Consider the following 12,505-nt stretch of genomic DNA (forward strand, 5'->3'; position numbering starts at 1 on the left):
ATCAAAATTTTCAATCTCTGTTAGTCATTTCCAAAATTTCTAATCTATTCAAGATTTCTAATCCTAGTTGAAGTTGATGACAAAGATTCCTAACCTATCATCCACTCTTATTTATATGAAAAAGACTCATGCAACCTGAACTCTGAAATCCTAGTTGTAGTTACCTCAGGGCCAAATCAAAGATAATTAATCCTAAACTAAAGTTTCATCTCTTATCTCAAATAATCCTCTTAGAGTATAATTCAATTATGATTTATCTTTGTCATACTTCCTCTATTTAATTTTTTATTTGACTAAATAATCTTTGTACAAGTGTAAATCGATGGCTTCATAATAATTTTTATAATTCCATCTTCATCGGAATATTTGACATTTCATTCTTTTTTAATGTTGCGATAAGAGCACGAGTTAGGGGGTGATTATCGACAACGATATGGTAGGTAGGCGATGATCACAAGAGCTATAGGGAAAGAAAAAAAAAATCAAAATTAGGGAGCTATAAATATTTTTAAAGTATTTTTTTTATATTTTAAAAATAGTAAAAAAACTCTAAATATTAAGTTGCTTCTCATAATTCAAAAAAATCTAAAATATCCCTCACCAACTCTTTTGAACAAAAATTTTCATCCAATTTTTACTAGTTTTGAACTGTTACAGTGTTTTCATTTTGCTCATTTATAGTGTTTTTAATTAAAATATTCTTAATGATATCATATTATGCCTTGATTGTCATTACTTGCATATTATTACAGTATTATATTTTTAAGTTTGTAATTAATCTGATTGAGGTTAGGAATTCATTTGAATCATTTAATAGCATTTTCAAATAGGTTTTATAATGATTTTATTGTGATAGTCAAAACATTATAATAAGTTAATTTTTTTATTTCTATTTAGTTGATATTACTTTAAAATTATTATAAAACCCTATTTGAATCCTACTATAATATATAAAATGATTTTCAATACATTTTAATCACATTGAACTCATTTATAATATATTTTAATATAATTTATTTATTTTTATTGTGATGACTAAGACAATGTTACAACCAAAATATCATATTGAATAAAAAAATTACAATTAATATTTTAAAAAATAATTTAGGTATTTTTATTAGGGGTGTTATTAAAAAAAATAAAATGAGACTTTTTTTTGTACTAAAATCGTTCTTCTTACATTAGTGTAACCTAAAATAAATATTTTTTTTCTCGAGGTAAGCTTACTAAGCTCAAATGAGTGACTTTTATAGAGAAATTGTTCTTCTAACATTAGTAAAATCTAAAATTAATATTTTTTCAAGGTTAGATTCGTAAATTCATGTATGTCCTAATGGGTTCTTTGGGTCGATCGAGTGAGTCTGGGCACGAAACGTCGAGCGGCGGAGACGACGAGGCTTTGCAAGGCACATAGGATCTTGCCGAAGAGCTCGGCGTGGCTGGGCTTGGTATCAGTGGACTTGAACTTGTCGGGGCGTAGAAGCGGCCTTCGAAGACGGCGCCCATGAAGCCAGCGACCGACCACCGCCGCTGCAGCCACATTCCCAAGCGAGGCTCCGCGGCCAGCAACCACATCTTTCTCACCGCGACAGTTTTCGCTGATACGTCATTAGTCGGCGGACTTTATATTTAGCTACAGTCGCTCACAGTTACTATAGAAAAGAATGTGGAGGATGAATTGAGAAAGGCGAATCTTGATGCTTTGCATGATACCATTACGCTTCTAGATCCTTATACCAGTTTTTGCCCTGGTGGCAACTGTTAGTTTGGCAAGTCCCATAGTCCTACATCGAGAAAATCAAACTTGTTATCTCATATTGGAACTATAAATAAGGGTATGGGTTTAGAAGTCAGATGCACCATAAGAAAACCTAATTGTTTGCTTTAGGCTTTTCTTGTTCAGTAATTTTCGGTGTTTTATGGCCTAGGAATATCTTCATTTGTAATAGTCTCTCTTTTATAGTAGTGATTTGCTCCTCTTTTGTCCGTGGATATATGTCAATTGATCGAACCACGTAAATATCTTTGTTGGGTTGTCAAAATTACTAATTTCAGCATCTGGCAACTCAAGATGGAGGTCATTCTGGTTCAAGACAGAGTTGATTTGGCACTATAGGGAGATAGCTACGGAGAGGGACAAACTTAAAGCTTTATATACGAAGAGGACAGTAGAGAATCGTCTCTACTTAACAGAGTTTGTATATGCTTCGGATGACTAAAGGTACATCTATACTCTCACATCTGGATAAATTTGATTCATTGGTTATAGATTTGAAGAATATAGATATAAAAAAATTGATGATGAGGATAAGGCCTTATTACTTTTGTGTTCTCTTCCCCAATCTTTAAAGCATTTCCGTGATACTATGATTTATAGAAAAGAAACAATTTCGTATCAAGAAATTAAATCACTAAAATCATTCATGTCTTTATTTCTTTGTTACTTTACAAATCGTTGTACCCAATTCCATTTGGATTAGACTTGTTGAATGGCTTCCACACGCACGGTGACCCCTGCGACCCTTGCTGCTCTATCACCTGCCATTGAGAGTTCTTCAATCATATGTTCCAATCTCCGTATATCATTCCTAAGGATTCTCATATGTTCAAGATATATGATCGGTTCGTTGAGCTGAAGCACGGTGGTGCTATGTATTTGACCACGCGAATGTATCGGCTACCATCTGTAGTAAACAGCGCATTGCCGTAGAGGAGGTATCAGTGGACTTGAACTTGTCGGGGGCGTAGAAGTGGCCTTCGAAGACGGCACCCATGAAACCAGCGACCGACCACCGCCGCTGCAGCCACATTCCCAAGCGAGGCTCCGCGGCCAGCAACCACATCTTTCTCACCGCGACAGTTTTCGCTGATACGTCGTTAGTCGGCGGACTTTATATTTAGCTATAGTCGCTCACAGTTACTATAGAAAAGAATGTGGAGGATGAATTGAGAAAGGCGAATCTTGATGCTTTGCATGATACCATTACGCTTCTAGATCGTTATACCAGTTTTTGCCCTGGTGGCAACTGTTAGTTTGGCAAGTCCCATAGTCCCACATCGAGAAAATCAAACTTGTTATTTCATATTGGAACTATAAATAAGGGTATGGGTTTAGAAGTTAGATGCACCATAAGAAAACCTAATTGTTTGCTTTAGGCTTTTCTTGTTCAGTAATTTTCGGTGTTTTATGGCCTAGGAATATCTTCATTTGTAATAGTCTCTCTTTTATAGTAGTGATTTGCTCCTCTTTTGTCCGTGGATATATGTCTTGATCGAACCACGTAAATATCTTTGTTGGGTTGTCAAAATTACTAATTTCAACATCTGGCAACTCAAGATGGAGGTGTTCAAGACAGAGTTGATTTGGCACTACAGGGAGATAGCTACGGAGAGGGACAAACTACAGGGAGATAGCTACGGAGAGGGACAAACTTAAAGCTTTATATATGAAGAGGACAGTAGAGAATCGTCTCTACTTAACAGAGTTTGTATATGCTTCGGATGACTAAAGGTACATCTATACTCTCACATCTGGATAAATTTGATTCATTGGTTATAGATTTGAAGAATATAGATATAAAAAAATTGATGATGAGGATAAGGCCTTATTACTTTTGTGTTCTCTTCCCCAATCTTTAAAGCATTTCCGTGATACTATGATTTATAGAAAAGAAACAATTTTGTATCAAGAAATTAAATCACTAAAATCATTCATGTCTTTATTTCTTTGTTACTTTACAAATCGTTGTACCCAATTCCATTTGGATTAGACTTGTTGAATGGCTTCCACACGCACGGTGACCCCTGCGACCCTTGCTGCTCTATCACCTGCCATTGAGAGTTCTTCAATCATATGTTCCAATCTCCGTATATCATTCCTAAGGATTCTCATATGTTCAAGATATATGATCGGTTCGTTGAGCTGAAGCACGGTGGTGCTACGTATGTGACCACGCGAATGTATCGGCTACCATCCGTAGTAAACAGCGCATTGCCGTAGAGGAGGATCCCAATATAAAACCACAGTCGAAGCTTGTTTTCTTCGAACCATTTCATGTTGGCAAGATTGCTTCATGGCGCTCCATATCTCAGCTCTGCTACGCTAACACCAGTTGTCGTTCCCGTTCACCAGTAGATGAGCTCCCAAATAGAGAGCAGAGCATAATAGGACGGAGAATCCGGTATAGGAAACCGCTGATTCAGCGCCTGCAACTACATTCATCACAAGAAACAGGACAGGGAGAGCAGAGGGAACAAATCGATTGGCGTAGTGGAGCAGAGGGAGCAAATCGATTGCACTCTCATGATGTATGTAATTGCAGGCTCTGAATCAGCGGTTTCCTATACCGGATTCTCCTTCCTACTCTGCTCTGCTCTCTATTTGGGAGCTCATCTACTGGTGAACGGGAACAACAACTGGTGTTGGCGTAGCAGAGCTGAGATATGGAGCGCCATGAAGCAATCTGCAATTGCCAACATGAAATGGTGCGAAGAAAACAAGCTTCGACTGTGGTTTTACATTGGGATCCTCCTCTTCGGCAGTGCGCTGTTTACTACGGATGGTAACCGATACATTCGCGTGGTCACATACGTAGCACCCTGTCTTACCGCTCTGCCCACCATACTTCAGTTCGACCAACATTTGATAGAGCAGATGAGAATGTGGTGATCTAAAAACAACATCTGTTTTGCTCTCAGAGAAACAAATGTGGTGATCTAAATCATCTGTCGCTATGTGACAGAGGCCATCGGAGTTTGCTATGACTAAGAAGAGTTATAGTTAAGATAAGAAGAAGCTTTATTCGACCTCTCGGATTCCTCTTTGGGTTAGACTTTGGAATCACGGAGGAAAGAAAACATAGACTTGGAGATTTGAGACAAAAAGGATGTGAGAAGTAGTAAGCTGGGGAATATTTATGTGTAGGACAAGAAAAGAGATGAATTAAGAGGATAAATATAGCCCATTGTTACCTCACTCGCTTCGTCTCTCCCTACACTGCGCGACAGCCTTTGGGCAGAGAAATGGATGCTTTGACGGGAACAGATGGCATGACAATTGATTGACCTTAGTAAAGATGCAATTTCGAGGACCGCACTCCGGTCACGTAAGAGCTGCTCGTTGGGTTAAGAGTGGCATTGTAGAATCCAAGACTAGTACTCAGGAGGGTGGTTTGTCTACTGCTTGCAATCTAAGTGAAGCTGATAAATCTCTGATCAACTGTTCCAGTCTCTGTAAATTGTTGCCGATGTCTCTAAACTGTTCATGGAATTGAGTTAAAGCCGGCAGAGCAGTGAGACATGGAGCGACGTACGTGACCATCCGAACGTAGAAGCTACCATCTGTAGCGAATAAAGCACCACAGTAAAGGATGATCCCAACGTACAAGCACACCTGCAACTTGTTTTGCTTGCACCACTTCAGTTTGGAAATGACACAGCCCTTCAAGGCAGCGAGAGAAGCCGGTTCAAATGGATTGATGCGGTCGAGATTGATCCTTGTAAACAATATGTCATCGCCAGATAATGCAGCAGACGAGGGAGAGGAATGTACTGAATCAAGAAGCGGGGAAAAGAACGAAAGAAGGAAGGAAGGTGTTACGTGCTCGATTCTCTCTATCAAACCATTCCGCCCACTGTTTTCTCCCCCTTCTTCAAGGTCGAGGTTGACGCTCGCCATACTTTCTCAGGATCCTGAACGAGTTTCCCCTTCCCTGGCGAGCTCGTCTTCTTGGGTTGAGGTTCGATTCATAAGTTATTTTAATTTTATACAGGTTGAGAGACTATAGCGAACGAGGTCACGTCAATTAGGGAGAGAGAAACGAGGCCACCTCAAATCGAGAGAGAGAGAGAGAGAGAGAGAGAGAGAGAGAGAGAGATAATTGTTGACCGGGCCGAAAGTTATTGCCTTCCTGAAGACGAATATCCTTCGAAAGGACGCTGACACACGTACTTGCAACTTCTTACGTTGCATGGAATGTGGTGGCCTCGTTTCTCTCTCCCAAATTGAGGTTAGACCTCCTTCGCGACAATCTCTCAACCTTTATGAATTTACCTTGTGAATCGAACCTCAACCCAAGAAGATGAGCTCGCCAAGGAAGGCCAAATGAAGGGAAACTCTTTCACGATCCTGAGAAGTATGGCGAGCGTCAACGTCGACCTTGAAGAAGGAGAAGGGAACAGCGAGCGGAATGGTGTGATAGAAAGAATCAAGCATGTAACTCCTTCCTTCCTTCTTTCGTTCCTACATTCCTCTCTCTCGTCTGTTGCATGGCTGATGATGACAGAATGATCACAAGGGTCATTCTCAATCGCATCAATCCAATGTGTTTTCCGGCTTCTCTCACTGACATGAAGACTTGTGCCATTTCCAAACCGAAGTGCTGCAAGCAAAACAAGTTACAGGTGTGCTTTTGCGGTGGGATCATCCTTTGCTGTGGTGGTTTATTTGGTGCAGATGATAGCTACTACCCTCGGATGGTCACGTACGTCACTCGTCGTCTCACTGCTCTGCCACTGTAGCCCAGTCGAACAAGCAAATAAGTCTCGAAGAGGATCGCAGGTTTAAATCAACGTGTTGAAGTCATCCAGGAAACCTATGCAGACTGAGTTGGACAGAACGGATTGTAATAAGGAAATGAACAATCGAGGATGGGATGTAATGATTAGGCAAATTTATATTATCTCAATAAGATGATGATTATAATAAGAAACTATGTGTCATCATTGGATGTTATTTATGTCATCATATAGTTTACATAGTAATTTAATTATATAATAAATCAATTTTGTTAGTGAACCTTTACGTCGTGGCCGAGGTGTCAACACTGCTCGGTCCAATCCCTGATGTACAAGATTGCCCGCGTGGATGCTCGGGTGGCGAGGGCGAGCATTGGGTCAAGTCGGGTTAGAGCCTCGTCCCTCGAGCCCTGTCTTTTCTTTTGACGAATGGCCTACTTCTCTGTCATTGGGTTTCTATACGTAGATCGAGGTCGGGAGGGGGATTTCCCGACTCGACCCTTCCGAAACTTAAGTTAGCTTTTGGTGAAATGTGATAGAGTTGAGTACGAAGTCCCCCTCCTTCCTGATTAAGGAGGGTTAGCTTTTATACTTGTTATGACCATGCGAATGTATCGACTACCATACGTAGCACACAGAGCACTGCTATAAAGGAGAATCTCGATGGATCCCTTCAGGGCACTGACTCCATATCTCAGCTCTGCTACGCCAACACCAGTTGTTTGTTTGCCCACCTACCAAATAGAGAGCAGAAAAGAAGAGGAAGATGATTTTGGTGAAGGAAATCGCTGATTCAGAGCCTTCAATTACATACATCATGAGAGACAAGACACCGAGAGAAGAGGGATCAAATCGATCGGCATAATGGAGAATACCACTAATGAACTGTCCTAAAGCAATTCCACGCATTAGCAAAGGAGTATAACGAAGGAGAAAGGGGGAAAAAAGGAGTGTAAAAGTGGAAATACCACCAAAAGCTGGTCGTCAGCCTTACACAATTAGAAAGACTCAAAATTCTTCCAAGCCATAGCCTTAAGTTGGGGATGACAAAATGAAGGGAAAATTTGCTCTATTCACCAATCTTGATTGATAATCATACTTACATTTTAAGGATTTTATGATAAATAACAAAATGCAAAAAGCTTAATAGGGAAATACAGACATACGTATAGGTAAAAAATAACTATCATATGGAATAATTTAATGTTAAGATTGAAATCAAATAACATAAATCAATAATTAGGTCCGTGCATCTTTAGATGCTATGATCGATGGAATACCTCTATTTGATCTGATAATGTACCATAGTCACATCTGTCAGTCAATCGTAGAAAATAACAACATCCATATGCAAAAATTCTAGGTTTATTTTCTCCTCTCTTACTATATTTCATATGACTATTTTGATTGATGGACTATGGATATATGGAGAGATCTTTAATTTATAATCTAAAGAAAAAAAAATTAAAAAAGTTCATGACATATGATATATTAAACGGATATAGTTATATCTTTTTTTGCATATTAATATGCAAAAGAAGAACGAAGACATGTATTACTTACAACTGGGGGACGTAGGAAGAATCAATTGGTCAACACTTAATATCGGAGATTTAGAGCAAACGATAAAGGTCACAATATGTCTTTTATATGCAGAATACTCTCCTTTCGATAATTAATTGCAACCATGATTTGTTCATCACGATGAGACTTATCTACATGTACATGATCTTTATGTGCATGCATCTCTCACTAGTTTATATACATGATCTTAATGTGCATGCACTGACTTCGTACACTCAACACTTTCCATAGAAAAACCAAACCAATGCTTCATTAATGCATGCGTTTTCTGCCCATTAATTGATCTATGATATGGCTATGAGAAAAAAAAAAAGGAAGAAAAAGTAATTTTATGCACCAAAGACAAATCTACTTTTTGTCGGAAAAATATGCTTATATTCTATATATTTTCACTCCCTAGATGCAATGAATCTAACAATGGCTTGGACTATAAATTAGAGTATCAATGCTCAAGTTTGCTCAATCCATTCCTCTTTCTCACTATCATTTCTCTCTCTCTCAAGTAACAAGCTAGCTAGCTCTCACTGTCTTCTTTGTGATATATGTGATTGAAGGTAGAACGTGGAGCTTGTCTACATTGGAATTGGTGGAGTCTCTTTTCAAGGCTACTGCTAAGACATGGAGTTCCAACATGAGTTGGTGCAAAGATTACAATTTCCAAGTGTTTTCACTTTCTTACTACTCTATTTGTTGCATATGGTAGTCGACATATTCGCATGTTTATATTTATAGCTACATTTTCTTATTGCTTTGGCCATCGTAGCTTTATTTTAGATTTATAATTTTTTTATAGGTTGTTCATTAAATCGAGCTACGGTGAGCAAAGCAATAAGAGAATGTTGCTGCAAATATGACCATCCGGATTGATATGTCCATCACCATCTACACCAAATATTGTAATGAGGGATTAAAAAAATACTTATTTCTTGTGCTCTTAGTAGCGACAATATATCTCACCCCTTCGTAAGCTACCAAGTTGTGAGAGTAGAAAAAAAGAGATGCCAAATTGCTATATAGATGAGACAACACAAAAACTAACTCTCAATCATCGATTGTCATATTAGCATAAATTATTTGAAGAATATTTTCTAGTATGTATACATGTTATTCTCTAGAGTCATTAGGTATTAGAGTGGTTATATTGGGGATCCTCATCCGACATTGGATTTGGTGTAAGTTAAGCCCTCACATCTGACGTTGGGAGCATATCATATGGATCAAGAGGCTCCTGATGCAACTCAAATCCGAACTGGGTTAGACTAGTCCAATGTTTCATATCAATCATTAATTTTCTCTTATACTAAGCATACAAGGTCCCAAGTAAAGAATAAGAAGGAAAAGGGTCAATATTCTAATATAGACAAACACCATTTTAGTATCCTCAATCATATATATCATAGAGAAAGTGGTCAATTAGCAAAATTAAATCTTATGAAAAATTTATTATACATCAAGAGCAAATCAATCTATAATATATATATATTTTCATAAGATTCAATTTTTAATAATGCCGCCATCGACCTCTTTCTTATGATATACTGATCGAAGACAACAACATGATGTCTATATTGGAATATCGGCCTTCTTCTTTTTTGTTCTTTAATCGGGAGCATGTATGCTTGATAGGAGGAAAGATTGATGATTAACGTAGAATATTCAATTAATTTGATTTGGAGTTCAAGTCATTGTTAGATTTATTGTCCTATTCATCAAACATAAATACTTTTCCATCAGAGTCAATTATTATTTTTCTTAAAATTATATGAGAAATTAAGTAACGAGCAAAAACACAAAAACTTAGTGTTTAGTCTCTCTATGTGAAGTAAGTGCAAAGTGCAAAATTGTATTTGTCCACGTATTTATTTTCTTGTATAAATCAAATGATCACTAAATTATATTATAATAAATAATAAATTAGTAAGATATTGCTCATTTAACAGCCACATTATTTTTCTTCCTTTTTGATTCATCAAAAATCCGAAATCGACCCCCTAAAGCATGGGAATAAATTTTGAATATGTAAATCTCATAGAATGAATACTGTCCTAATTTATTCGGTTTGAATGTCTTTTTTTTTTTCCTTTGTTTTTATTCTTCGTTTCATCTAAATTGATAAGAAAGATTCTTATTCAATAACGTAAGATGTTATTAGTGCATACACAAAAGAACATGAATATGAAATCTCATCCTCGTATTTATATGTACTGATCAAAATGTTTAATCTAAAATTTAATCATTATCATTACTCTATGAATACGAATATGAATATGATCGTGAAGTGTTTCGAATAAAAAACTATCAATTTCTAAATCAGAATCGAATTGAGTCCCTTTTGGTTTCAAACTTATTAGAATACGAACTGCTAGTAATCCCTTTTGGTTTCTAAATCGGATTCAGCACTTGAGCTACCAAATAAAGGGGAAGAAAAACTAAATAAAAAGGAAGAAGACTTTGAGCTACCAAGAAATGACCAACGCATCACTCTTCATTTTCTTGGGGACACACCGTACTACGAACCTTACGATCCCCACCCCCTTCTTCTTTATTATGGTATCGAAGGAGACACATATTATTTTATCTTGACATATATGCACCTGTGTCCATCCCACAATTACATTTTGTACATTTGTCTCTTTTCCCTTCCAATGGGTGTCCATGAAAAATATTTAATAAACAAAATTAAATTAAAATAAAATAAAAGATAGAAAAGTATGTATCAAATCAAATAATAACAGTGAGAAATTAGTGGTTCATTTCATATCAATGTTTAGTAATAGGGTAAATTTACGGGGGCGTATACGTAATTTCGTAATCGGGCGGGGGGTGAATGTGACAATTAAACGCGTAGACTCGGGCAGCAGTACGTATGCAATTTATCCTAAATAATTGGGGCGCCCGCAGTCAACGACGCGACGGGATCACCCCGTCCCTTGGGAACGCCCTCTCCCACATACCACCTCTCTGTCCCGCTGCTTTATTCCCTCCCCCGCAGAAGAACCCTCTCCATCTTCTTCTTCTTCTTCTTCTTTTCTGGCGGATGATGGTGGGGATGGATCCGTATGACGCGTCGTTCTGGATGGACTTCCTGCGGGGGATGCTGAAGCCGGTGGCGGCGCTGGCGGTGGTGCTCATGGCGGTGGCCCTCTCCTTCACCCAGAAGCTCAAGCTCGAGGGCGAGATAGTCTACGCCATCGCCCGCGCCTTCCTCCAGCTGTCCATCATCGGCTTCGTCCTCCAGTTCATCTTCACCCAGAAGAACGCCGTCTGGATCATCCTGGCCTACTTGTTCATGGTACCATCCCGTTATCCTATCGGAACAAATCGAAGCTTTTGGTGGTCTAGATCCGTCACATTTCTTATTCTTTGTGGGAGATGGTTCTAAATTCCCAATTGACAAGCTCAAAAATCGGATTTTTAGACTGCTTAGGTTCGAAAGATGCAATTTTTAGAGTGAAGTGGGAGCCAAATGAACCGAACTGCAATTCCGCACTTCCACAGACTTGCTTTGAGGCCATCCTGCTGCCGAACTGATCGATATGCATTTACAGGTATCTGTTGCTGGCTATACAGCAGGTCAGCGTGCCAAGCATGTGCCTCGAGGAAAGTACATAGCTGGAATCTCCATTTTGGCTGGCACAGCAGTGACGATGCTCCTGCTTGTTGTGCTCAACGTCTTCCCCTTCACTCCACGATACATCATTCCTGTGGCCGGCATGATGGTTGGTAACGCCATGACCGTAACCGGGGTCACCATGAAAAAGCTACGAGAAGATGTTAAAGTGCAGAAGAACCTGGTCGGCCTCTCGTCCCTGATTGCTCTTTGTTGTTCTCTTGATCTCGTTGTCATCTCTTCTCCTCTTTTGCAGGTGGAGACAGCGCTGGCTCTCGGTGCAACTCCTCGCCAAGCAACGTATCAGCAGGTCAAGAGGTCTCTGGTGATTGCGTTGTCCCCTGTCATAGACAACGCCAAGACAGTGGGACTCATCTCTCTCCCAGGTGCCATGACTGGCCTCATCATGGGCGGCGCGTCACCATTGGAGGCGATCCAGCTTCAGATTGTTGTCATGAACATGCTTATTGGGGCGTCCACGGTCAGCAGCATCTCGTCGACCTACTTGTGTTGGCCTGCTTTCTTCACGAAAGCTTACCAGCTGGAATACAAGGTCTTTGCCACTGATTAAGTATGAACTCTGTTTTCTTTTCACCGTGGAAAAGTATTTGTTGTCCCTGTTGTACTTGATGTTGATGCAATTAGATGAATGTAGAATGCTGAATTTTTGCTTTGCAAGGTGCTGTGTTCTTGGGTTTCAATCTTCTGGCCGTCTGATTTGACATCTTGGGCTTGGTTTCTGTTGAATGAATTGCTTTCTATTTTGTTCTGTCTTTGCTTTGCTTTAGATTTTCT

At 39.0% G+C, this 12,505-nt stretch overlaps 1 protein-coding gene across 1 annotated transcript; it reads left to right on the forward strand.

Moving 5' to 3' along the window:
• The first annotated feature begins 11,007 nt into the window (after positions 1-11,007).
• On the forward strand, positions 11,008-12,411 carry LOC135624779 (UPF0014 membrane protein STAR2-like). Its single transcript, XM_065128716.1, has 3 exons — positions 11,008-11,392; positions 11,649-11,894; positions 11,967-12,411. Exons 1-3 carry the CDS (start codon positions 11,138-11,140, stop codon positions 12,279-12,281), a joined length of 816 nt encoding a protein of 271 aa, XP_064984788.1. The 5' UTR covers positions 11,008-11,137; the 3' UTR covers positions 12,282-12,411.
• Positions 12,412-12,505: the final 94 nt, after the last annotated feature.

The sequence above is a fragment of the Musa acuminata genome, chromosome BXJ2-10 (assembly GCF_036884655.1).
Source record: "Musa acuminata AAA Group cultivar baxijiao chromosome BXJ2-10, Cavendish_Baxijiao_AAA, whole genome shotgun sequence".
Lineage (NCBI taxonomy): Eukaryota > Viridiplantae > Streptophyta > Magnoliopsida > Zingiberales > Musaceae > Musa > Musa acuminata.

What these genes read in the sequence shown, in the direction of transcription:
- LOC135624779 (XM_065128716.1), top strand. Translation starts at nt 11,138, where the DNA reads ATGATGGTGGGGATGGATCCGTATGACGCGTCGTTCTGGATGGACTTC. An exon ending in TCCTGGCCTACTTGTTCATG is followed by an intron (nt 11,393 to 11,648) that starts GTACCATCCCGT and finishes ATGCATTTACAG; the next exon opens with GTATCTGTTGCTGGCTATAC. An exon ending in TTAAAGTGCAGAAGAACCTG is followed by an intron (nt 11,895 to 11,966) that starts GTCGGCCTCTCG and finishes CCTCTTTTGCAG; the next exon opens with GTGGAGACAGCGCTGGCTCT.